Raw genomic sequence first — 27640 nt, forward strand, 5'->3', positions numbered from 1 at the left:
CTTCCTATCTGTCTGTCCCTATCACCAAAAAAAATAAATAAATAAATAAAAAAAATGGACTACTGGCCGTGGCCAGTTGGCTCAGTATAGATTGTTGGCTGGTGTGGATGTCTGGGTTTGATTCCTGGTCAGGGCACACAGAAGCAATGATCTGCTTCTCCTTATCTCCCTCCTCCCTCTCCACTCCTGCAGCCATGGCTCTGCTGGTTTGAGCCCACTGCCCTGGGTGCTGAGGATGGCTTAGTGGAGCCTCCACCTCAGGCACTAAAAATAGTTCTGTTTTGAGCATGGCCCCAGATGGGCAGAGCATCAGCCCGGATGGGAGTTGCCGGGTGGATCCCACTCCAGGCACATGTGGGAGTCTGTTTAACACCCCTCCTCTCATTTGGAAAAGAAGAAGAAAAAAAAAGTTTTTAAAAAAGGACTCCTGTATCATTTGTGGGGGTTTCTGCTTTGTGAGGAAGTTTAAGGAACATTTCTTTAGTTTTAATTAAACTATTACACTTTTTAATATAATTTTATTTTTAAAGAGGGATATTTTTAAATATAAATGTCTTGAAATTTAAACTGACAACATACACTACCTTTTATTCCTTTATCTTTCCTGTACTATTTTCTAATAAATGATTACTTTGCACAGTGAAATTAAAGTTTGCCAAGTACCAATTACCTGCATTAATACAATCTATTCACTAGCTAAGTGTTCAAAACCCATCCACAGCAAAAGACAAATTATAACTTTCTTTTTTTTTTAAGTATTTTTAAAAGATTTTATTCATTTTTTTCCATTTTTTAAAAGATTTTATTTATTCATTATAGAGAGGGGGGAGAGATAGAGAGAGATGAGAGAGAGAGAGAGAGGGAGGGAGAGAGGGAGAAGGGGGAGGAGCAGGAAGCATCAACTCCCATATGTGCCTTGACCAGACAAGCCCAGGGTTTTGAACCGGCAACCTCAGCGTTTCCAGGTTGACGCTTTATCCACTGCGCCACCACAGGTCAGGCCTAGATTTTATTCATTTTTTAGAGAGAAAGGGGAGAGAGAGAAAGGGGAGGAACAGGAAGCATCAACTCCCATATGTGCCTTGACCAGGCAAGCCCAGGGTTTTGAACCAGTGACCTCAGCATTCCAGGTTGACACTTACTACACCACCACAGGTCAGGCGACAAATTATAACTTTCTTGCTTAATAATTTTAAACTTTCTTGTTTGATAATTTAAAAATGGGCCCTGGTCGGTTGGCTCAGCAGTAGAGCGTCAGCCCAGCATATGAAGTCCCAAGTTCAATTCCCGGTCAGGCACATAGGAGAAGCTACCATCTGCTTCTCCACCCCTTCCCTCCCTCTTTTCTCTCTCTCTTCCCCTCCTGCAGCATGGCTCATAGTCAAACAAGTTGGCCCCTGGCCCTGAGGATGGTTCCATAGCCTGCCTCAGGCACTAAAACAGCTTGATTGCTGAGCAATAGAGCAGTGGCCCCAGATGGGCAGAGCATCCTGGGGTAGGGGGCTTTGCCTGGTGGTTCCCAGTCAGGGCCCATGCAAGAAAGAATCTGTCTGCCTCCCAGCCTCTCACTTAAAAAAAAAAAAAAAAAAAAAAAAAGAGAGAGAGAGAGATAAAATATAGTCTATTCCCAAGAACAAAAACATCTGCCCAATAAAGCATTTGAGTGAATAGATGCAATTATGTAATGAACACCAAGATTTCAAAATTATTTACTTTATTCTTACAGAAAAAAAGGAGGGGGGGGGAATTCTACCTAACAGGAAAAAACTATCCCATTTACAGCTTTCACTCAATCTACTACCAAAAATAGTACTAACTCAAATTCAAATTTAAGCAAGAAAACTAGCTGAACATTAATTATCCTTTTATCTGAACTAGAAAATATTGACATGAAATGCTTTTTTTTTTTCTCTCTGTATTTTTCTGAAGCTGGAAACCGGGAGAGACAGTCAGACAGACTTCCGCATGCACCCGACTGGGATCCACCCGGCATGCCCACCAGGGGGCAACGCTCTGCCCACCAGGGGGCGATGCTCTGCCCCTCCAGGGCGTTGCTCTGTTGCAACCAGAGCCACTCGAGCGCCTGGGGCAGAGGCCGAGGAGCCATCCCCAGCGCCCGGGCCATCTTTGCTCCAGTGGAGACTCGGCTGCAGGAGGGGAAGAAAGAGACAGAGAGGAAGGAGAGGGGGAGGGGTGGAGAAGCAGATGGCCGCTTCTCCTGTGTGCCCTAGCCGGGAATCAAACCCGGGACTTCTGCACGCCAGGCCGCCGCTCTACCACTGAGCAAACCAGCCAGGGCTTAAATGCTCTTTGAAATCTAAATATCACGCCCAAAATGCCAGAAAGGTAAATAACATCTTTCTGTGTAAGGCTGAAAAATCCCACCATTAAATACCATCGCTAAGCTGTTGACAGTGGATACCCATCTTGAACTCATACATGGTAGAAAATTCCCTCTAAAGTAGAAGAGGCAAGGGAGAAAAGGCCAAACAATATGCAGAGACATGTAATATACATTATCTGTTACAATAGTTTAAGTAGGCTGAGAGGTAACTGTCAGTCAGGTCCAGGGACCAGGCTGAGGGTGGCAGGAGGCAGTTCACTCTACAGGACTGACACCCCCAGCCTCAGAGGGAGGCTGGAGAGGCCCCTCGCACCCGCCCCGCTCACTCGGCCCGGTTCGCACGGCTGCACAGGTCACGAACGCCGGGCCTGGCTCACCTAAAGGGCCGGCAGGACTCCTGAAGGCCACAGGCCGTCCCTCGGGCTCTTCCGAGACCGGGTTCTCCCACTCCTGCAAAGGACCGGGTGCTCGTTCAAGGCCCCACCACGAGCGAGTCACCAGCAGCGGGTGGGCCTGAAAATAGCCCAGTTACCATGCCCGCCTCACCCACCAGTTGCTTCGGGACGCTCTCCCCACGAGCAACCACCTCACCAGTGGGCCCGTCCCTCCCTACATCACCAACACCTGTGGAGGCGCCTGCCAACTCTGAAGTACAAGCGGGTGGAAAACTGCCAGACTCGAGACAGCTGACTAAATGGTAGGGGCCCGTGCTCTGTCCCACCAGCTGCCGTGGGACTGCGGCCGGGGCTGTGGCCTCCTCAGAAGGGCCCCTCCCAGCATGTTCAACCCACCCCCTCACGCGGGCCCGAACACGGAGGCGTTCAGCATCTTTGCTGCTGTGAGGACCACCTGGTCTCCCTCAGGAGGGAACAGAACGGCTCCAGGGCGGGGCTGGGGGAGGACCCGAGCATGAAAACTCAGGGAGCGACCTCTTTACCCTCAAGTGGCTGCGCTCTGGACTCCCGGCCTCTATCCCTTACCGCCTGCCTACCAAGAGGCCAGAGCCCGTTTCCCACCCAGAGGGCGAAGCTCACTTCCGTGGGCGGGACTTCCGGCGGAGCGTCCCAGGCAGTCTCTCCTCTCAGCATGGATTAACAAACATGTGGAATGACGTCTTTAAGTGGTGGAAAAGTTCCAATTTGAAGGGGAAATCCTCTAATCTCACCGCTCCCGATGAGGGCTTCCTTTGTTTAGAGGGGAGTTCACCCCAAGGAGTCAGCTGGGCGGGCTCCGTGATCCAAGAGGCTGGCTTGGGATCATGGCCTCGAGGGTAGTGTGGGGCCTGAGCACATGCGTGCAGGCTGCCTGGGGGAAATAGGCCCTAATTCCTCTCTTCCAACCTCCCCCTAACCTTCCTCCCCTCTCCTACATCGCATCCTGTCCTTGTTTTCTGATACAAATAATACATCTGTAATATTTGCTTTTAAAATTCTATTAGTTTTAAATAGTAATGGTCCTAAAATGTCCACAGCTAAAATCTGCACAGGGATTAAATTCATTAAGACTGTAAGAAAAAATATTTAAAGCTATTTATAATGAAATTAGGATTTTTTTTTTTAATTTTTATTTATTGATTTTTAGAGAGAGAGGAATGAAAGAGAAAGAGAGAGAGAGAGAGAAGGGGGAGGAGCAGGAAGCATCCACTCCCATATGTGCCTTGACCAGGCAAGCCCAAGGCTTCGAACCGGCAACCTCAGTGTTCCAGGTCGACGCTTTATCTCACTGCGCCACCACAGGTCAGGCTGAAATTAGGATTTCTATAAGTAACTTTGAAACAGCAAGCCGAAAATAATGAACTCAATTAGAAAGCAGTCATTTCCCTGGGAAAAATGACTGCTTCCTTCACACACACACATATAAACACACTACACACACACACACACACACACACACACCCAAACAACACCATATTATTACAAATGAGAAAAATGTTTATTAAGCAAACAGTTTAACAGTTCTCCCTTTGCAGGATGTTAGAGTAGAGCACAACCTGAAGGCAATTATAGTTTCAATTAACACACTACATACGGTGTTGATTCTACAACTGAAAAGTTGCTGAAGTTTGTGACACGCCACTATAAATATAAGTATTATTAAAAATTACAAATTGTTTGGTGATTATTTTGATAACCTCTTGAGCAGCAGCTCCTGCAAGAAAAAAGGAGAAAGGTAAATCTTTGAAAAAAGGGGAGAAAAAAAAGTTATATAAAAATATTCAGTTCTGTAAAGAAAACTGTCCCTTTTTCCAAAAGCAAAGGTGTCTAAAAATAATCCAAAACAGACATGATTTCCTAAGTCATATCAAAATAAAGTACTACAATTTTTTATAACTTATTAAAATAAAAGTTTTGTTTCATACATTCATATGTCAGTTTTAAAGAATGAAGTATTTCTAATTATGGTGGTTTAGAAACATTAACAATATATATTAAGTAAAAGATGTTAAAATAGTAGTATGGTTGAATGCATTTTAAAGGAGACATATAGGCAGAAAAGATTCTCAAAGGACACCCTTCGGCTTTACTTCTTTTTCTTTTTTAAATTTATTGATTTTAGAAGAGAAAGGAAGGAAGGGAGAGAGAGACAGAAACATCAATTTGTTGTTACACTCATTTGTGCATTCATTGGTTGGTTCTTGTATGTGCCCTGACCAGGGATTGAACCTCCAACCTCAGCATATTGGGATGATGCTCTAACCAACTGAGCTATCCAGCCAGGTGTCTGCTTTCCATTTATAATAAAAAGAGAATAAAGGTATATTTGTTCTAAATACATTTATGATTTGGAAAGAATCTCTACTGCCAGACTGCTGTAACTACTCAAAAAATAGAAGACAAAACAAAAATTAAGAAAAAATTTCATCTTTAATAATTTGAAGCTTGAGCATTCACAAATATTCACTGATTCAATACAATGTGAGACTCTGTTGTGTACTAGATATTGTTCTAGGTACTAGGAATACAGTAAGAAACAGACAAAAATCAGTGCCCTTACAGATCTTTTTAGTAGTGAGGCAGAGATCATTTACAAATAAGTAAAATGTATAGCATGTCAAATGACTCGAAACGCTAAGGAGAAACAACAAAGAAGGATATGAGTGGGAGAAAAGGGCATCAGTTTTAAATCAGGAAATGAGGGATGGCCTCATAGGGAAGATAACATTTAAACAAAGACCTGAATGAATTGAAGGAATAGAAGGGCATTCTGCCACTTATATTTAACATCCTGCTTCACTGACCTCCCTCATTAAAGCAGCTAAGAAAACACAACTTGATTATTATGTAACAGATGCCAGTCTTCTCATCTTTGGAACTTACCCCCTATGAACGCAGCAATGGTGTGTGGCTCAGCAGCTCCATATCGGCAACTACAGGAAAGAATGGAGACACGAACTTAGTTTAGAGCTAATGAGAGATACAGGTATTATCTCCTATATGGCTTTAAAAATACTCACAATTCATGGACATAATCATCTTTCACCATTACTGACAGTCCATATTCCTGAAGGAAGCCAGTGAGACAAGACTTCAACTTTCCTGTATCTTCTTCAATTTGATAGTTAGATACCCCTAAAAATAATCATGTAAAATAATTTTCATTTCAAAATGAATGGATACCTCCTTTATTTAATCCAGTTTCAGGTGTCCTAGTCAAAACAGTAAAGTGTGAAACTGAAGAACAGAAATAACAGGAAGTATGAGACCAGTATTTGCAAATACCATGAACTTGTAACAATCTAAGAAATCACCAAAAACCTATTAAAATTCAAGTTAGATAAGCCTACTTTATTCACTACTCCATATCCAGTATCTAGAAGAACTTCTAGCACACAGCTAGGGCTCAATATTTCTTTGATAGGAGAATTGAATGAATGAGAAAGTGATGTCCTATTTATACCCTTTATAAAATTATGGTGTTTATTACCCATTTCTAGATTAAATGACACTGAGGGCATAAAACTATAATAAGTAACCTTTGTTGAGCATTAACAGATGCTGGATACTGTTCTAAAACACCATATGTATATTTAATCCTCACAACCACCTTATAAACTAGGTACTATTACTCCCATTTCCAGATGAAAAAACTGAGACACAGAGTAAGTTATTTGCCTGAACTACTTAGTTCATAAATAGCAAAACTGGGATACAAGAGCAGGCAGTCGTTAATGATTATAATGTCTCCAAAGATAGGCTATTTTTACTATTACAATTGGAAGAAAAAATAAAATTACCTCAACATTCAGGTATTATAAAAAACACCAGTATTTCTTTTTTTATTTTGTATGCATGGATTTTAGAGAGAGTAAGGGACACAGAGAGACAGAAACATCAATCTGTTCTTGTATCTGCCGACTGGGGATCAAACCGGCAACCTCTGTGCCGCAGGATGATGCTCTAACCAAGCTATCCAGCCAGGGCAACATCAGTATTTTTTAACCACTCTGGTTTAAAAATAATCACCACTACTCTTCCTCAAAATAGTAATATCTACCCTTTACTGATTACTTTCACGGTGCTAGGCACTATGTAAAGTTATTTTTACATATTACATATTTGACCCTAACAGTTTAATAGAGTAGATACTATTATTGCCATTCCATAAATGAGACCTGAGACTTGGAGGGAAACAGTGACTCACTCAAGGTCAAGAGACAGTAAGTGAGAGCATGGATCTGCACCTAGGTTCAAAGCCTATGCTCTGTCAGGGGACCCCAAACTTTTTATACAGGGGGCCAGTTCACTGTCCCTTAGACCGTTGGAGGGCCGCCACATACAGTGCTCCTCTCACTGACCACCAATGAAAGAGGTGCCCCTTCCGGAAGTGCAGTGGGGGGCCGGATAAATGACCTCAGGGGGTTGCATGCGGCCCACAGGCCATAGTTTGGGGATGTCTGCTCTATGAGGTAGCCACCCTCCCAAGATGGCTCCTCAATGTACACCCCTTCATGCTCTCATGTAGTCCTCTTCTGTTTTGTTTTTGGGGTTTTTTTTTGTGACAGAGTCAGAAAGAGGGACAGATAGGGACAGACAGACAGGAAGGGAGAGAGATGAGAAGCATCAATTCTTCATTGTGGCACCTTAGTTGTTCATTGATTGTTTTCTCATATGTGCCTTGACCGGGGGGCTCCAGCAGACCGAGTAACCTCTTGCTCGAGCCAGCGACCTTATGCTCAAGCTGGTGAGCTTTGCTCAAACCAGATGAGCCTGCGCTCAAACTGGCGACCTCGGGGTCTCAAACCTGGGTCTTTCGTGTCCCAGTCCGATGCTCTATCCACTGCGCCACTGCCTGGTCAGGCTCTTCTTCTGCTCTTTTTAAAAAAAATTATTTATCAATTCAAGAGACAGGAAGGAAGGGGGAAAGGGTGAAGAGGAAAGAAAGAGAGAGAGAGAGAGAGAGAGAGAGAGAGAATTGATTTGTTGTTCCACTTGGCATATGGGGCAACACTCTATCCAAATGATCTACCAGCCACAGCAGTCCCTTTCTACTTTAACTCTAAGCCAGCCCCGTGAAGCCAATAGAACACAACATAAGCGATAGTGTGTGGCTTCTAAGAATAAGTCATAAAAAGCCTTACCTTCCACCTGGGTCTTTTGGACGCTTAATTCTGGAAAAGCCAGACACCGTGTAAGAAGTCTACTCTTGGACTGCCATGCTAGAAGGAAGCTCCAGCTTGTCATGTGGCAATAGATGATTGACAAGCCCCCAGCAGTTCTAGTTATCTCGACTAAAGTGCCAGATACCTGAGTGAAAATGTTGTCTTGGATGTCTAATTCAGTCAAGCCCTCAGAATGACTTCAGTCCCGGGCATCATGCAAGATCCCCAATGAGATCTGCTGAACTGAGCCCAGCTAATTCCCCAAATCATCAGATAATAATTTGTTGTTTTTTGTTTGTTTGTTTGTTTGTTTTTGCATTTTTCTGAAGCTGGAAACGGGGAGACGGGGAGAGACAGTCAGACAGACTCCCGCATGCGCCCGACCGGGATCCACCCGGCACGCCCACCAGGGGCGATGCTCTGCCCACCAGGGGGCGATGCTCTGCCCATCCTGGGCGTCGCCATGTTGCGACCAGAGCCACTCTAGCGCCTGGGGCAGAGGCCACAGAGCCATCCCCAGCGCCCGGGCCATCTTTGCTCCAATGGAGCCTTGGCTGCGGGAGGGGAAGAGAGAGACAGAGAGGAAGGTGCGGCGGAGGGGTGGAGAAGCAAATGGGCGCTTCTCCTATGTGCCCTGGCCGGGAATCGAACCCGGGTCCTCCGCACGCTAGGCCGACGCTCTACCGCTGAGCCAACCGGCCAGGGCCTAATTTGTTGTTTTAAATGACTAAGTTTGGGGATAGTTTGTTATGCAATAAATAACCAAAAATAGATTCTAATCAAATAATACAAATAAAGCAATGCATATTTTGTTTATTCATTTTCTTCTGGTAAGCTAGCTCATTAAGACTGTAACTCAGCAGGAGCATATCACATCAGTTGGGGCAATAGATTTTATGATACACCTAGAATGTACTGTTATGTAATAATACTGCATAATTAAAATTATCATCTTAATAATTGGACAACTGAAAATCTTGGAGATTATGCTGATTTCCCAATTACACTTATAGACAACAAAAAGTAGATAGTAAGCAAATAAGTCTCTATATCTTCAGAGTTCTGAATTCAGAAGTCACTGGAATACTTCTTATGGCTTTCCATTTCCACTAAATTACACTCAACGTGAGTCTCAGAAGTACACTGGAAACTGACAGAAAAAAATGTTTCTTTCTATATGCATTATGCCAATTAATAAACTCTTCCCCTGTAAGTTCTACTTACAAAACAAATGGTAGTTCCTTAATGAGATAAACTAGATATAAACTATTTACAATGTAAAAATCAAGGACCAATTATAAATACCCAAGAACACTTCAAGATTTAATTCGAATGTTTATTCAAGATTTTATTGTATTGATCATTCTATTTGCTATTCTTACCTGGATATCTACCATGCTGTTTATGAAATCTATCCACAGCCCGTAACATTAAATATAATACTATCTCATTATCTGGATTGTCCATGCTGGAAACTGAAAGAAAAAAATTCAGTATAATTTTGGTAATTCATGACATAAAAACAATGAAGAACTGAATTTATTATATACTCAAATTTCAGGACACAAGGCAATTTTATCACAAAACTTTAATATTTTGTGACAAAACAAAGTGATAAATAACAGTAAAATAAAGGGAGATATGTTAAGATACTCAGTTGTCTTATGGACTCTAAACTATAGTCACCATAATCTCTACTAAAGTAGCAACATGCTGACTTTAGTTAGCTCTTCTACTTCTCACACAACTTAGTAACCTATTTATGATTTTATATATGTATTAAGTTTTATATTTTGAAATTATGACTACTTGGGCCTGACCTGTGGTGGCGCAGTGGATAAAGCGTCGACCTGGAAATGCTGAGGTCGCCGGTTCGAAACCCTGGGCTTGCCTGGTCAAGGCACATATGGGAGTTGACGCTTCCAGCTCCTCCCCCCTTTCTCTCTCTCTCTCTCTCTCTCTCTCTCTATTTCCCTCTCTCTCTCCTCTCTAAAATGAATAAAAAAATAAAAATTGAAAAAAAAAGTTTAAACAAAAAATTATGACTACTTAGATAGATTTATAAAATAAAATTCAGACCCTGGCTGATTTGCTCAGTGAATAGGGCATTGGCCTGGCATATGGACATCCCAGGTTTGATTTCTGGTCCAGCACACAAGAGAAGTGACCATCTGCTTCTCTCTCCCACCCTCTCCCCTTTCTCTCCCTCTCCCCCTCCTGCAGCCAGTGGCTCGATTGGTTCGAGCACTGGTCCCAGGAACTGAGGATAGCTCAGTTGGTCTAAGCTTTAGCCTCAGGTGCTAAAAATAGCTTGGTTGATTTGAGCATCGGCCCCAGACAGAGGCTGCTAGGTGGATCCCAGCCAAGATGCATGTGGAAGTCTGTCTCACAATCTCCCCTCCTCTCACTTAAAACAAAAAGAAGAATAAAATTTAGAGTATAAATATTTCCATTATCCTTTATATTATCACCATGTACTCAATACTTTCATACACAAAATACTGATATCTTTAAAATTAAAACGATATAACCTAGCACCAAAAAGTTATTATACTTACTAATTTCATCTCTGTTAACTGTAGACAAGCCATATTCTTCAGCTAAGGATCGACATCTTATCAATCGAAGAAAAGCAGAATTGCTGCCTGAACACAGAAAAGACATTGGAGAGGTAACTGGTTGAGACACATGAATATTACAAATCACAGATCACTTTTAGAACAGGAAAATGTGTGTATACTCATCACAGACATAGAAATGTGAATAAATGTCTTCTATTTGGCTCTAACAGCACAGAAGGCTCTACAACAGCGGTTCTCAACCTGTGGGTCGTGACCCCGGCGGGGGTTGAACGACCAAAACACAGGGGTCGCCTAAAGCCATCGGAAATACATATGAACCGCTGTTCTAGTGGGACAAAATGTGGAGGCAGAAGACAGTGTTACTGATGATCCTGACCCTGTGCAGGGTTAGGCTAATGTATCATAGTTTCTAACAAAAAATACATATGTATTTCCGATGGCTTTAGGCGACCACTGTGTTTTGGTCATTCGACCCCCGCCGGGGTCGCGCCCCACAGGTTGAGAACCACTGCTCTAGAACATAAGTCATCTTAAATTCATGTCCTTGGAACTACAACCGGTTCAGCACCAAATAAGCAGGTGATGGCACCTCTCAGAGCCTCAGAATGGGGATAATACTGTTTACCTTTGAAAGCTGTTCTGTGGATCAGAAATATCTAGCACATTACCCGACAGCGCTCAAGGAATACTAGTTTTTATCATTATTATGGATAAGTAATCCTAAAAGAAAGTGTTATATATATTGTGCTTTTGGTTTATGTAAGGTAAAAAAAAAACAACACACTGTATTACGGAAATTTTCAAACATACCCCAAATTAGAAAGAACAGAATAAACTCTCCAATACCCAACATTGAGCTTTTAATCTGGTATCATATGATTTAGGAGAACAAATACATGCAGAAACAAGGTGCAAGATTAATAATGGAACAAAAACTAAGCCTAAACACACATTCTGGAAGAGTCATGATATGGAGAACTTGGATAAATATATTTTTAAGGTTGATAAGCATACAAAATATAGACTTTGGCAGAAACTAGGGTAGTAGCTCAGGGAAAATCTTCAGGCAGCATGTAGAACAGATTTTATTCTTTTCTTTTTTGAAGTGTGTGTGTGTGTGTGTGCGCGCGCGCGCGCACACACACACATGTATTTCCATTGATTAGAGGAAGGGAGAGGGAAAGTGAGTGGGGAAGGGAGGGAGAGGAAAGAAGAGAGAGAGAAACATCAATTTATTTCACTAAGTTGTTTTATTTAGTTGTGTATTCATTGACTGCCTCTCATAGGTGCCCTGACCAGCGGTTGAACCTGCGACCTCTGCCGCTGAGTCAACACGTTATCTCCTGAACCACCAGCCCAAACAGATTTTATTATTCTTTTAGTCTTTTATCTTTTTCAATGCAGGGGGTGGGGTTGAGGAGGGGAGAAAGAGACAGACAGAAAGGAAGAGAGATGAGAAGCATAAACTCATAGTTGTGGCACCTTAGTGGTTCATTGATTGCTTTCTTCTATGTGCCTTGACCGGGGGGCTCCAGCTGAGCCAGGGACCCCTTGCTCAAGCCAGCAACCTTAGGCTCAAGCCAGTGACCTTGGGCTTCAAACCAGAGACCTTTGGGCTCAAGCCAGCGACCCCATGCTCACACCGGGTGAGCCCACGCTCAAGCCAGCAACCTCAGGGTTTCAAACCTGGGTCCTCGGCATCCCAGGTTGGTGCTCTATCCACTGCACCACCCCCTCTGGTCAGGCTCTTAAACTAAATCTTTAAAAAAAATGCTTCAGGTCTACTGAGGAGTTATTAAAAACGTATCAGGAGCTCTGGCCGGTTGGCTCAGCGGTAGAGCGGCGGCCTGGCGTGCGGGTGACCCGGGTTCGATTCCCGGCCAGGGCACATAGGAGAAGCGCCCATTTGCTTCTCCACCCCCCTCTCCTTCCTCTCTGTCTCTCTCTTCCCCTCCCGCAGCCAAGGCTCCACTGGAGCAAAGATGGCCCGGGCGCTGGGGATAGCTCCTTGGCCTCTGCCCCAGGCGCTTGAGTGGCTCTGGTCGCGACAGAGAGACACCCCGAAGGGGCAGAGCATTGCCCCCTGGTGGGCAGAGCATCACCCCTGGTGGGCGTGCCGAGTGGATCCTGGTCGGGCGCATGTGAGAATCTGTCTGACTGTCTCTCCCCGTTTCCAGCTTCAGGAAAAAAAAAAAAAAGGTATCAGGAGCCTAGCTGCTCTGAAACTAGATGGCAAAATTCTTAAACCCATCCAGTCATTTAACACAGAACAAAATGAGTAGTTAAATCAATACTGTCAATGTACATGTGACTCAAGACTTCATGGTCAAAGCCTTCAGATACAACTTCCCCAAACTACTCAAAATGAATAAGCTGAAAATAATTCTGTATTAATGACAGTTTTCAATTCTTTGACCTTCATGTCTTTTTAGCATTGCCATAAATAGATATGTTCTACCTCTAACCCAGTCTTAAAATACTCTCCATTTATTACATTATAAGAATAAATCCCTGGCTAGTTGGCTCAGTGGTAGAGCGTTGGCCTGGCGCGCAGGAGTCCCGGGTTCGATTCCCAGCCAGGGCACACAGGAGAAGCACCCATCTGCTTCTCCACCCCTCCCCCTCTCCTTCCTCTCTGTCTCTCTCTTCCCCTCCCGCAGCCAAGGCTCCACTGAAGCAAAGTTGGCCCAGGCACTGAGGATGGCTCCATTGGCTCTGCCTCAGGTGCTAGAATGGCCCTGGATGCAACAGAGCAACGCCCCAGATGGGCAGAGCATTGCCTCCTGGTGGGCGTGCAGGTGGTTCCTGGTCGGGCGCATGCGGGAGTCTGTCTTACTGCCTCCCTGTTTCCAACTTCAGAAAAATACAAAAAAAAAAAAAGAATAAAAAACCTTACCCAATAATTATATTTATCTATACTATGAGGCCATGGAAAAATTTTAACTTCAGCCATTTAAAATTCCTGGAAACATTCCCTGTGGCACATTTTTTCTGAAGCAAAATAAGAAAATTAATTCAAGGAGACTTACATAGTAATTTTAATTCTTTCTCTGAAATGGACTCTGGTGCCTGTAAAGAGATAAAAGCAGATTTTGCTTCATATAAAAGAGAAGCTTAACAGAGGGTACAGCACAATGCTGATCACTACGAGATGGGGAGGCTTTCTCAAAGTGCTGGGAAAGCACCTTGTTTCCTTAAAACAGTCTTCCTCATTAGGCAGGTAAGTGAGAGATCCCTCTAAGGAAGCACAGAGCCAGTGCCATGCCCTCTGTCTCTACCTGACGTGGCTGGAGCTGTGCGATCAGGCCTCCATGGAGCTGTGCTGCCCATGGAAGGCTCCGTGTGCCAGCAGCTTACCTGGCCTATAGACTGCAGCAATTTGGCAACATGATTACCCACAGCAGCAGCATCTTCCTTTGCTTTCTCACGGTAACTGGAAAAAAAAAAAGCTACTATTAACATTTTTCTTTTTTTTAAGTGAGAGGAGGGGAGATAGTGAGAGAAACTCCTGCATGCACCCCGACTGGGTTCTACCCGGCAACCCATCTGGGGCTGATGCTCAAATCAACTGAACTATCCTCAGTGCCCAGGCTGACACTCGAACCAATCAAGCCACTGGCTGTGAGAGAGGAAGAGGGAGAGAACGAGGAGGAGGGAGAGAGAAGCAGATGGTCGCCTCTCACATCTGGCCTGATCTGGAATTGAACCCAGGACGCACATATGGCGGGCCGATGTTCTATCCACTGAGCCAACCGACCAGAGCCTCCTATTAAAAAAGTTTAAAAATCACCAAGAAGCAATAAAAAAATTGTTTTCCCTTTTATGAAAAAATACTGGTCTGGGACATATAAAATGCGAAAATGCCACAGACACAGTACCAGAGCACCTGTTAGTGGTTGGGGATCTTCCTAGTGTTGCTGATACTCTTGGAATACACTAATATCTGGGTCTCCTCTGTAATTAACAGCACCCAACTTAAAAACTTCCCTCCATGATCTGTAATCCATGCTTCTCGGGCAGAAGACATGACAAAACACGTTACTGAAGAACATTGTTTTTCTCCTTGCAGTAAAGTCCAAGGAAAGTTAAATACCTTGAAACTGTCCATCTATAAATTCATGTGAAACTTTAAAGTCCTATTTACATTTCATCCTCTGAAGATGATCAGTGCTAAGCTAACTAACTCCAATGTGAGGTCTTCCTTGTTTCTAACCTCAGTTGACTTTCCCCAAGTTTTAAGTAACTTAACTGGAACTTTAGGCTAGAACAAAAAGATTTGTTAAACAATGACTGAGATGAAGAGTGCAAACTGTTAGAGAACAGAAATCTTTCTGGTGTGACATTATTTGGCCCTTGAGGAAATCAAGCCAGTCTCCTTGGATTCATCAGCACCAGGCCCATGGAGCTGTGCTGGCCATGGAAGGCACTACATAAGGGTAATATCCATTAACAACCATTCTTATGAACCCAGTCTATCTGGGTTCAAGCTAGTGATAGCTCAATAGTAGGTGTCTGTCTATAGTCATGAACTCTTCAAATTATAAAACATTACTAATAGAAAATTAATCCAAACTGAAGACTTCAAAGTTTTAAGTTACAAATAAAAGATAGTATAGGGCCCTCATCAAGAGTATAGACATAGGTTTCATGGGTTCTGCTATTTACCAGTTGTCTGACCCTGAATAAATTACCATTTTTAGGCCTCAGTTTCCTCATCTATAGAACTGGGACAATAATAGTATCTCTCTCACGGGGTTGTATTAAATTATCAATAGTTAATACACAGAACAGGCCTGACCAGACGGTGGTGCAGTGGATAGAGCGTTGGACTGGGATGCGGAGGACCCAGGTTCGAAACCCCAAGGTCACTGGCTTGAGTGCAGGCTCATCTGGTTTGAGCAAGGCTCACCAGTTTGAGCAAGAGGTTACTCAGTCTGCTATAGCCCCCCAGTCAAGGCACATATGAGAAAGCAATCAATGAACAACTAAGGAGCCACAACAAAGAACTGATGCTTTTCATCTCTCTCCCTTCTGTTCTGTCTGTTCCTATCTATCCTTCTGTCTCTGTCACACAAAAATAAATAAAAAATTAAAAAAACACACATAGAACAGTCCATAGCACAGAATTAAGTTCTCAAATGTAAGGTTTTAAATACATTAAAAAAAAATCTGCCTCCTGGGAGGGTATATGAGAACTCTCTGTACTTTCTTTTTTTGAGTAAAAAAGACAAATTTTATTACACATAATATATATGGATATATATAAAATCAAAGATCCTATTTACTTAAAATTTATATGGATAGAGAGATTCTGCAAGGCTGTTCGCCAAACTGCTTAGGTAGTTACATACATACTTTTTGCATTTTTCTTTTTTTATTTATTGTGTTTACATAGATTTTAGTGTCTCCCCGAATACATCCCCGCCCCGTATTCCCCTCAATTTCTCCCTTGCGCCCCTCCCAACAGCTCCCTCCCCCCGTACTTTCTATTCAATTTTGCTGTGAACCTAAAACTATTCTAAAAATTAAAATCTATTTTTCAAAAATCTTTCCCCTAAGTTCTTTAGCTTATTTTTAAAGCAATTATAATAGACTTTCACGTGATTTCTGATAGACTAGTAAAATATGTTCATCTCTAATATAAACATATCATTAAAAATATATATTATAAACATATAATAAAATATAAAATTAATTTTTCTATTACATAGTTTGAAAACAGTGACTTACACATTTTGCAGTTTTATATATTTGCTCGAATCAGCAATCATGTCAGGAATTGTGCCTCGGACAGGTAAATTTCCTTGACCTTCTTTAGACACAAATTCCTTTAAGGCACGAGCTAAAATCCAAAATGATGGAGTCTAAAAGAGTAAAAGAAAAAAATTAGTATTAAGTGGCATTTGGATTTGACCCAAAGCTTAATGTGGCTCTATTTTTACTTTTTGTTGTTGTTACCTGTTTGGTGATATTTTTGCAGCGATCATCATTAAATATATCTTCAATGCTGCTTGGGATCTATCAAAGGAACGTGAAACATTTAGTTATACCAAGAATTTGCCCACTTTCATTTTCACTGTTATTTCTCTGAGCCTGTTATTTGAATTCTCAAATTTTAACCAAATACAGACTTCTGATTTGCTTACACTTTTATTTAGAATCAGTGCCAGATGGAGATTTGATGAGGAAAGAGAATGGAAGAAAGTTCCATCCTGTATACTGTTGTTAGCTTTAAAGACTGTCCTGTTCTCTTCCATCATAAATGGAATATAAGAGAAGCCAAGGTAAATCTTATTATTTACATTTGAAAATATAACAAAGATTATAGACGTTAATGTCAAGCTAGAGTTGTAGTCCTTCATGTATTTCCATCTTGTCAAAAATTTGAAACCCTTATCTTACACCCTAATTAGTGGCTGCTAAAAGAGACAACCACTCTAACAAAAACTATTTAAGTTAAGGAATTTTTATGCCAACAAAATCATGAGACATTAATAAAAACTTTAAAAATTATAGGCTTTAATTATACTGTTGTGCAGAAAAAGAAATTTCTTACTGGTAATGTCCTAATTGGTCTCCCTGCTTTCATTATCAGTCTTCTACAGTCTCTTCTCACAAGAGCAGATCATTTTTTTAGATATAAATCAGGTCACTCCACTGCCCTGCTCAAAATGTTTCCATGACCTGCAAGGCTATTATGACCCGGCCCTTTCTGCTTCTCCAAATTCAAATCCCTCCCACCACTATCCTCCTTGTTCACGTCACGCCAATCACCCGGGCAGTCTTATTGAACCTTCATCCCACTTCTGGGCCTTTCTTTTCACATGTGCTTCCTCAGCCTGAAAAGCTCTTTCATCAGATCTCTGCATGTTACTTCATTCAGGATTTTGCTTAAACGCATCTCTTTGAGTCTCCCTGGTCCCCACCGGATTCCAGAACCCCCCTGCTCCCATCATGCTCTAGCTCTTGTTCTGCTCTAATTTTGTTCATAGAACCTGATGCATTTATCTCTTTGCTTAGTTCATTGTCCCCCAAGTCATGATAACCTTGTTTTTTTTCCTTTTAATTGCTGTAAATTTTACATTCAATGAAATGAGCAAATCTTAAATGTAAAAAGTCAATGCACTTCTATAACTATGTGCATATTTTTTTTTTAAGCATGAGAGAGAGAGAGGGACACACAGGGACCAACAGACAGGAAGGGAGAGAGATGAGAAATATCAACTATTGGTTGTGGCACCTTAGTTCTTCATTGATTGCTTTCTCATATATGCCTTGAGAGGGGTCTCCAGCTGCACCAGTGACTCCTTGCTAAAGTCAGTGACCTTGGGCTCAAGCCAGTGACCATGGGGTCATGTCTATGATCCCATGCTCAAGTTGGCAACCCCCACACTCAAGCAGGTGACCTCAGGGTTTCAAACCTGGGTCCTCGGTGTCCCAAGTCAATGCTCTACCCACTACGCCACCACCTGGTCAAGCAACTATACATGTACTTTTAACCATCACCACAACTGAGACAGAAAATTTTCAATACCTCCAAAAACTGATTCACAAAGCACACACTTTTAATCACTCAGAAACATTATCTCGGCCCTGGCCGGTTGGCTCAGCGGTAGAGCGTCGGCCTGGCGTGCGGGGGACCCGGGTTTGATTCCCGGCCAGGGCACATAGGAGAAGTGCCCATTTGCTTCTCCACCCCCCCCTTCCTCTCTGTCTCTCTCTTCTCCTCCCGCAGCCAAGGCTCCATTGGAGCAAAGACGGCCCGGGCGCTGGGGATGGTTCCTTGGCCTCTGCCCCAGGCGCTAGAGTGGCTCTGGTCACGGCAGCGCGACGCCCCGGAGGGGCAGAGCATCGCCCCCTGGTGGGCCGAGCATTGCCCCTGGTGGGCGTGCCGGGTGGATCCCGGTCGGGTGCATGCAGGAGTCTGTCTGACTGTCTCTCCCTGTTTCCAGCTTCAGAAAAATACAAAAAAAAAAAAAAAAGAAACATTATCTCTGTCTCCAAAAAGTTTACAGTGACAGCTTACATGCTTTCCTAATGTAAAGCAAAATTATAACTTAAACTACCAGTTGTGTTATTTCACAGTTCCCCAAAAACCTTATTTTCTAGGCTTCAACAACAAAAGGGCATCTGAAACGAGTTATCCTCCAAATTATTTTTTAATTATCAATGTTATTTAAGAACATCTCCCATAAAAATGAGACTCAGAGACATGGACAAGAGTGTGGGGGTTACGGGGTGGGGGGAGGAGAAGGAGAGGGTTGGGGGAGGGGAGGGACACAAAGAAAACCAGTTAGAAGGTGACGGAAGACAATTGGACTTTGGGTGATGGGAATGCAGCATAATGAAATGTCAAAATAACCTAGAGATGTTTTCTCTGAACATATGTACCCTGATTTATCAATGTCACCCGTTAAAATTAATTAAAAAAAAAAAAGGAACATCTCCCTTATATCCAAATAATTACTGTCAAAAGCAAATGCAGGGTAAGATGAACTTTTCAGGCAACACTATTTTGGACCAACAAAATATCACCCTCAGTAAATAATTCCTATACCCAAACTATTACTATTCACAAATCATGCACTTCAAATAACTAACTTACATAAATCACTGTATCACTATTATATAGTGGAGTGAAGCATTGATGTCCATTTTAATAAGGACAATACAGAATATTATTAAAACAAGAGTCAATCTGTATTATACATATTAATTTCTAATCAACTACAATTTAGAAAATATTCACTTAAATCTTCAGGGTTTTGTTTGTTTGTTTGGTTTGTTTTAGAGAGACAGAAATTGTGGTTCGGGGAGTGGGATGCATCAACTCATAGTAGTTGCTTCTCATATGTGCCTTGACGGGGCAAGCCTCAAGTTTTGAACTGGCAACCTCAGCGTTCCAGGTGGACGCTCTATCAACTGTGCCACCACAGGTCAGGCAAAAAATATTAACTGAAATCTAAAATAAACTATTTCACCATAAGAACTTTAGAAAACAGCCTGATCTGTGGTGGCGCAATGGATAGAGCTTCAGGTGGATTGTCCGGTCAAGGCACATATGACAAGTAAGCAAAGAACAACTAAAGTGAAGCAACTATGAGTTGATATCTTGTCCCACCCCTCTCTTCTCTCTGTAAAATCAATAAATAAAATCTTGGGGAAAAAAAGAATTTCAGAAATGAATCCCTCAGCAACTCTTTTACTACCTGAGTTGTATTGAGTGCTGTGTTCACATTCTTAATAGCTTCTTCAAAATTCTCTTCATCTTCTGGAGCCCCATTTTCATTCTTTAGAATTCCTATTAAAATAGAAACTGGTTAGCAAACAACAGCCCTTTTCTCTCTCTCTCTCTCTCTCTTTCTTTCTTTCTTCCTCTCTCTCTCTCTCTCTCTCTCTTTCCCCCCAACTTATAGAAATAACATTGTCAGATTCTGAAGGGAGAATCAGATATATTGACACTTAAGAAGAAATATGGCTTACCACTAGTCATTCCTAAAACTATACAAGGACTCACTCCCTCATCTCCCCTGAGGTAAAATATGAGCTCATGATGACATCATTTGGCAAAGGTATTGACAGAAATCCAAAAAACATTAGCTTCAAGCAATTTGCTCTTCAAACCTTATATAACATTTAGTCACATCCCATAACATTACCTTGTCTAATCAAATCTCTGAACTCTTCTTTTTCTTTATACGTTTTAGGTATTCGTCCATTTGTCTAAATTGGTTAAAAAATTTAAAAACGTAGTTATAAAAACTCAAAATATGGAAATTGAAAATCCAATTCTCCCACCCACATAAGATTTCATCAATAAATATACAACCCAGTGAAATATGATCTGATAAAAAGCAAACTGGGGCGATTTCTCTACATTCATTCCCCACTGCCATTTCAGAATGACATTTACTCAAATTTCATTTTGTTAATGAAAATATCAGTATCAAAAGAAGGACTGCTAGATTTAAACTGAAAAGCACCCACCTACCCTAAACCACACACACACAATAAAATCCTACCCCCTCGAATGAAATCCTTTATAATAAATTGAAAATGCAGTCACATATGGAATAAAAAAAAAAACATACTTCACTATACCACTGTGCTAAATATTTAGCTACGATCACAATCCATGGAGTGTGGCTATGGTCCTAAAGATGAGAGAAAAATAAAAGAAAATACCAGTATTAGTTAACATGAATTAGTATTTATTCTTCACTACCCTGTATCACTTTTGACAAATTCAACAGTACTTAAATCATCCCCCAGTATACATGAAATAATGTATGGAGGAAAATGACTAGGTTAATAAAAATTGCCTTACAAAATTTTTTAGTGTGTCTAATTTGACCCTATATTATGACTGTCCCCATTTTAGTATCAAGAAAACAGTCTCAGAGACTGCCACCCAAAAATAAAGCTCAAATCTCTTGATTTCAGATACCAATCCTAGACAACTGAGAGGTCTTCTCTGTTTTCTGATGAACCAAATACCTGCATTTTAACAAGCGAACTTGACTCGAAGGAATGCTGAGCTAAAGCCAGCCCAATACCTGCATTTTAATTAAAATGTAGGTAGGAGAAAATACATATACTCCCTAAATTATATGGTGTCTTGTAATATCATTATTTCTGTACCAAAATATGTGGTTTCGTTGGTAATTCTCAAACACTAAAAATAAGTTTCAAGAGAAATCAATGTCAACAAATACCCACCTCAAATTAAAACTATTTTAAAAAGCACAACTATTTGTTTAGGACAGGGCCATGAAGAAGAATATGATAATGTCCAATTTTTTGACCTGGGTGTTGGCTGATTACACAGATATGTTCGGCTAATGTACTTTTATTTAATAAAAAAGTTTTTTAAATTTTGGGAAAGACTTATTTAAAACAAATTAGGTACAATGTTGTTACTATGTAATCTGGATGACAGGATTATGGATGTTTATAGTATTTTCTCACATTGGTGTATCTGAAAAACCTTAGGTAAAAAAACCGTTTTAAGTCTATCTATAAATGGAAGGTCGCACACCCTACCAACCTTCTTGTCCATATGATCCAAATCATAAGACCGAAAATGTTCTCTCAGTTCAGGAAAGGGTTTATCCAATCGTAGATCCTCTAATGCATTATCTGGATGAGATTCTATTACTGTGAAATAAACCCCCAAAGACAAACTTACTTCTTTAGTAATACTGCAGGCAATACACTAAATTATAAAAATTTAGGAAATTTATATTTTTCAAATGGGCATAGGTTCTATAGTGTTTCTTCTCATTGTTTAGTCCATTATTAAAGTAAAGTTACATTTACATATACATTTTACTAAATGCTCAAATCTAAGTGGGCAACAATTTTAATAAAAAACCAAGATTCTTTCAGAGCAGAATTTTATTATAATTGGAAAAGATCAAAATTGATAAAATGTATGTTCAGATACGACTTAACAACCTATGACTTAACAACCTACTTTACTCCTCCTGTCATCTTCAACAGAGAGCACCACCATCTACCTAAAACTACTCCCTAGAAACCTGATGATCATCCTTTTTTTTTTTTTCATTTTTCTGAAGCTGGAAATAGGGAGGCAGTCAGACAGACTCCCACATGCGCCCGACCGGGATCCACCCGGCACGCCCACCAGGGGGCGATGCTTTGCCCCTCTGGGGCGTTGCTCTGTTGTGTCCAGAGCCATTCTAGCGCCTGAGGCAGAGGCCACAGAGCCATCCCCAGCGCCTGGGCCATCTTTGCTCCAATGGAGCCTCGGCTGCAGGAGGGGAAGAGAGAGACAGAGAGGAAGGAGAGGGGAGGGGTGGAGAAGCAAATGGGCGCCTCTCCTGTGTGCCCTGGCTGGGAATTGAACCCAGGACTTCCGCACGCCAGGCCGACACTCTACCACTGAGCCAACCGGCCAGGGCCCTGATGATCATCCTTGACTTCTCACTTCCTTGTTCCACATCAGTCACTCCCCACACCCTGATGTCACTCTCCATATAGGGGAGGGCAGAGAGGTGTACAATTCCAGTGAGTCTTTAAAGCTAGGCTCAGTTCTGTTACTTGCCAGCTGTATGACCTTAGGCAAATAACTTATCTCTTTCTGCCTCAGCATCTAGTTTATAAGGATTTTAGAAAGGTTAAATAATCCACAGAGTCAGGCCAAAGCTAACAATGTTAACTTCCATTATCATCTATCTACTCCCTCTTCCCTATTTTTCTAAATTCTGACCTCAGGATATCTCTCTCTCTCTCTCTCTCTCTCTCTCTCTCTCTCTCTCCTTCTCATCTAAACCACTGGAAATAGACTAACAACAACCCTTGGCTTCAATCCTTGCCCCTTCAAATCCATTCATTCGCCACTCAGCTTCAGTGACCTAGTTAAAATTTTTACCCTGTCACTCTCCCATTTACAACTCTTCAATGGCCCGGTACCACCTGCCAAAAGCTTATCTTTACAAGCCACTCTTTTCTTCCCCCACAAGCCATTCTCTCAGTGTTTCTTAACCAGCAGTCTGCCAGAAATTTCATGCCAGTCAACAAACAATCTGTGAAAGTTAACCACCCTGATACATGAAGATTATAGAACCAATGATCTTACTCAAATTCACTTATGCTCAAGGAATTTCTGCCTTGGGGGTCCCCAAAATAATTCTATTTCCCTGGTCCCCAAGAGTAGAAAGGTTGAAAACCACTGCTCTAACTGCCTAAGCAGATACTACTACTCCATGCTGCTACCAATGCCAATGGCTATCATCGCACTAGCAGACTACCTGGCTCAGAGCAATGTTTAAGTACTGAATGAAAATGTTACAATGATTTAAGATTAAAATTTTCTAAGTAACGGACTAATAATATCAGCCTTGAGCTGTAGCAAAACTGCCTATGAATAACTTTGGTCTTCTATGATATTTTTCCTTGGAACAATAGTTTTAAATGCCTTGCTTGTTTTGTGGAATCGTATCTGAACTGGGGGAGCCTAAGGCCTGTATGAGACTGGAAGAAAAGATTGGTGGGGAAAAGGTGGTGTGACCTCTAATGTCAGTGTGACCCATATACATTGGCTCTAGCCTGTAAGCAGCCATACATGCCTATGTGGGTTAAGAAGCAAAAAAAGTTAGGTACTTCCACAGCAGCTGGGTCTCCTAATAAGATGAAGAAGCTGCACCTATTTTATCTCCAGCTTTGTATCCTCCTCTATCGCTAAGTAAAGGAAATATGAGATTAAAGCCTACCGATTACGACTGACACTTTGAATCTATAACTTGGTTGTGCTGATATAAATTTACTTTATAATTTAAAACTGACTTGCTAAATTGTCAAGATTCAATAATCATACCTAAAGCAACCAAAAGCAAGCCCTATACATGCAACAACCTTACCTGGATGTTCTTTTATAACGATCCTCATATAACCAACTAGTCCATATGTCCTACAGATCAAAAGAGGGATTTGGGAATTCCAGAGGACATCTGCTAAACGTAGTAATGTACTGTAAAGGAAGGCATGATAAATAAGAACATAAGCAAATGGCTATATGCCAAACATGAAAACACCTTAAAACAAATCACTTTCTTACTAAATTATGAATGTGAAGATTTATCTATTGCATTATAAGCAGATCAAGGATACACTGTAAAGTGAGCAATTCTATAAGGTTGCAGTTTCAAAGAAAGCATATATCTTTTGGATTAGAGATATAGGAATGCCTCAACTTTTATTTTAGGGAGAATGTTACTGAAAGACACTTCCTAAATATTTCCATAAAAAAAGAGAAAAACATTTATAAAATGTATGTGTCCTTGCATACACCAAGTATTCCTTATAATTAATTCCAACTAGTTTTATCACTAAAAATAACTAATGTTCAATTTAAATGCTCTAGATATATATTTTTTCAAGTTTCACATCCAATATTTTTCTCTTTCCTATCTCTTCAATGGTAAAGATTTATAAATGCTTCCAATTAAAGGTTTCTATAGAATTTAGGAATTTTAAAGCCCACAGACTAGCCTGACCTGTGGTGGCGCAGTGGATAAAACGTTGACCTGGAAATGCTGAGGTCGCCGGTTCAAAACCCTGGGCTTGCCTGGTCAAGGCACATATGGGAGTTGATGCTTCCAGCTCCTCCCCCCTTCTCTCTCTCTCTGTCTCTCTCTCCTCTATGTCTCTCTCTCTCCCTCTCTCTCTCTCCCTCTCTCTCTCTCCTCTCTAAAAATGAATAAATAAAAAATAAAAAATTAAATAAAAAAACTCCACAGACTCTATAGAGAAAATAAAACTATGCAAATCTAATAAGAGATACAATTAAAAAAAATTATCAGAAAAATTTACCTTTCAGGAAGCTGAGTTGCAACCACAATGGTAAACCTACAGAAAAATGAAGGATCATTGTCTAGAAGGTTTTCTGGACTCTAAATAGAACAGTGGGGAAAAAATTCAACAAGTTCACAATCATATTAAACATGGCAGAAACAGTGAAGCTCTTTACAATACATGAGGCAACATGCTAGACTCCAATGTTAAAGTTAATTCAACTCTCAAACATAATATATAAAGATTCAAAATTCTAAATTCCTAGGGTTTTGAACTATTAAAAAATAAAATTTCAGCCCTGGCTGGTTGGCTCAGTGGTAGAGCATCGGCCTGGCGTGCAAGAGTCCGGGGTTCAATTCCTGGCCAGGGCACACAGGAGAAGCGCCCATATGCTTCTCCACCCCTCCCCCTCTCCTTCCTCTCTGTCTCTCTCTTTCCCACCTGCAGCTGAGGCTCCACTGGAGCAAAGTTGGCCCGGGCGCTGAGGATGGCTCCATGGCCTCTGCCTTAGGCGCTAGAATGGCTCTGGTCGCAACAGGGCAACGCCCCAGATAGGCAGAGCATCACCCCCTGGTGGGCATGCGAGTGGATCCCGGTCGGGCGCATGCGGGAGTCTGTCTGACTGCCTTCCCATTTCCAATTTCAGAAAAACACAAAAATAAAATAAAATAAAATTTCTGCACAGAAATAATAATGTATATACATATATACCTCTTCCACAAAATTCCCAGAGACATCATTATTTAATTCTTGTAAGAATTCCATGGCAGCTTGAGCTCGGTTCTTTTTGAAAAGAAAGCATTTGACTTGAATTAGAACAAATTCGGTTAAAATGTAACCCTTCAAATAACAGCAAGAAAACACAGTATAAAATTACCCCAAATTTAGTATATACATAGGACAACTCTGCTTTCCATAGTGTCTAAACTGAGATTCAACCAGAATATTACTTAGAACAGAGCCAAACCTTCATTATTCAGAGTTCTTAAATGAGTATATTACTTGCAACCTACTTTTCTGATTAAGCAAATAACCAGAAAACTCTGGGCATCAAGCACGAATATTCTGGATCAACTTATAATACTGTACAAAAAGTTAATCATTAAAGAAACAATCATTTCCACTCAGAATATTGTACTAAGTTAATTAATATGGCTGTGTAAGATTTCTACTATGATATACAAAAACAAGATATTCTGGCTCTTAGTTAAAAATCTTGTTAATCAAAATACTCTCTTTCCTCTGAACATTAACATCACTCACAATTTAGCTTTAATACAGGATACAGTGTAAAAAGGATATATAACTTCTATGTTCTTAAACTACCAAATATATAAAGATCTACAAGATCAGAAAAAAATTAGCTAATTTAACTTTTTTTCTCATAGAAATAATTAAGCTCTTTTAAAGTCAAAGCTTTTCAAGAAATCAAAACATAGTTGCAACAATACATGCTTGAACTCAACTATATTCAATAACAAACTGATTGTTTACCTTGCCAATACTGCTTCTTTGAAGGAAAAAACTATGCCAAAAAAAAAAAAAAATTAAGGTTATAACACCAGGTATAAAACAAACTATATTTTGATTATAGATTGTAACAGCCTTCCTGGAGGAAGAAAAGTGGATGAAACTTGTAACCAAAGATAAGCTAATAAATCTGTTTCCCAAAGTGTGTACCACAAACCATGAATTTCACAAGATGCTCTGAGGGAAAAGGTTTCCCTGGCTTGAAAAAGTTTAGGAAACACCATGTATGTTTTCCTCTTGGAAATTCATAATATACATGATACTAAAGTCTTATATTAAAGAAATGTTTAACTTCATTTGATATTGGAATCCCTTTGCCATTTAGCAGTTATTAACATTCCCCAGAACCAATGTTCCACAGACACACTTGGGAAATGTTGTATGATATTAAACTGTTTGCTTTTGCAGGTAACTATAACAGATCTATTCAGGCTTCTTCCTGTACATGTCTTTGTCATATCCTAGGGCCCAGATCTGAGGCTGCTAATCAGTCAGGGAGTTATGTGGAAGCACAAGCTCAGTGGCTCCTTAAGAAAAAGAAACCTGGCCTGACCAGGCAGTGGCACAGTGGATAGAGCGTTGGACTGGGATGCGGAAGACCCAGGTTCGAGACTCCAAGGTCACCAGCTTGAGCACGAGCTCATCTGGGTTGAGCAAAAAAAAAAAAAAAAAAGCTCATCAGCTCAGACCCCTGAGCAAGGGGTCACTCGGTCTGCTGAAGGCCCACGGTCAAGGGACATATGAGAAAGCAATCAATGAACAACTAAGGTGTCGCAACGAGAAACTGATGATTGATGCTTCTCATCTCTCTCCGTTCCTGTCTGTCTGTCCCTATCTATCCCTCTCTCTGACTCTCTCTCTGTCCCTGTAAAAAATAATAATAATAAAATAAAATAAAAAAGAAACCTTATTGTTACCACATCTTGCTCTAACCAACCAGGTAAGCAAAGGTAATAGGACTTTTTCTTTACAGACACCAATAAAAGGGCTGTGTTCACTATCACCTGAAGAAAAGATATCAAAGCTCAATATGGCCTGACCAGGCGGTGGCGCAGTGGATAGAGCGTTGGACTGGGATGCGGAAGACCCAGGTTCAAGACCCCAAGGTCGCCAGCTTGAGCACAAGCTCATCTGGGTTGAGCAAAAAAAAAAGCTCACCAGCTCGGACCTAAGGTCCCTGAGCAAGGGGTCACTCGGTCTGCTGAAGGCCCAGGTCAAGGCACATATGAGAAAGCAATCAATGAACAACTAAGGTGTCGCAATGAGAAA

At 41.2% G+C, this 27640-nt stretch overlaps 2 protein-coding genes across 4 annotated transcripts in view; both read right to left on the reverse strand.

Moving 5' to 3' along the window:
- Nucleotides 1-3314, reverse strand: part of TERB1 (telomere repeat binding bouquet formation protein 1) — a 47907-nt gene extending 44593 nt beyond the window's left edge. The window contains exons 1-2 of the mRNA XM_066242793.1: nucleotides 3136-3314; nucleotides 2722-2794 (exon numbers count right to left, since the gene is read on the reverse strand). The gene's annotated coding sequence lies outside the window, so the exon portion shown is untranslated. The remainder of the gene's footprint in view (nucleotides 1-2721; nucleotides 2795-3135) is intronic.
- Nucleotides 3315-4262: 948 nt separating this feature from the next.
- NAE1 (NEDD8 activating enzyme E1 subunit 1) overlaps nucleotides 4263-27640 on the reverse strand; it is a 29867-nt gene continuing 6489 nt past the window's right edge. For 2 of the 3 annotated variants that reach the window (XM_066242534.1, XM_066242535.1), the window contains 17 exons: nucleotides 26336-26366; nucleotides 25553-25624; nucleotides 24860-24939; nucleotides 23908-24017; nucleotides 21573-21682; nucleotides 20617-20679; nucleotides 20185-20248; nucleotides 19735-19826; nucleotides 16484-16543; nucleotides 16256-16389; nucleotides 13883-13958; nucleotides 13555-13594; nucleotides 10502-10588; nucleotides 9326-9418; nucleotides 5799-5913; nucleotides 5662-5711; nucleotides 4263-4492 (listed from right to left, as the gene is read on the reverse strand). In XM_066242534.1, the coding sequence (XP_066098631.1) occupies nucleotides 4383-4492; nucleotides 5662-5711; nucleotides 5799-5913; nucleotides 9326-9418; nucleotides 10502-10588; nucleotides 13555-13594; nucleotides 13883-13958; nucleotides 16256-16389; nucleotides 16484-16543; nucleotides 19735-19826; nucleotides 20185-20248; nucleotides 20617-20679; nucleotides 21573-21682; nucleotides 23908-24017; nucleotides 24860-24939; nucleotides 25553-25624; nucleotides 26336-26366 (1387 nt within the window). In that variant the 3' untranslated portion in view covers nucleotides 4263-4382. The remainder of the gene's footprint in view (nucleotides 4493-5661; nucleotides 5712-5798; nucleotides 5914-9325; nucleotides 9419-10501; nucleotides 10589-13554; nucleotides 13595-13882; nucleotides 13959-16255; nucleotides 16390-16483; nucleotides 16544-19734; nucleotides 19827-20184; nucleotides 20249-20616; nucleotides 20680-21572; nucleotides 21683-23907; nucleotides 24018-24859; nucleotides 24940-25552; nucleotides 25625-26335; nucleotides 26367-27640) is intronic. The other variant, XM_066242536.1, reaches the window with a different exon arrangement.

The sequence above is a fragment of the Saccopteryx bilineata genome, chromosome 9 (assembly GCF_036850765.1).
Source record: "Saccopteryx bilineata isolate mSacBil1 chromosome 9, mSacBil1_pri_phased_curated, whole genome shotgun sequence".
Classification (NCBI taxonomy): Eukaryota; Metazoa; Chordata; class Mammalia; order Chiroptera; family Emballonuridae; genus Saccopteryx; species Saccopteryx bilineata.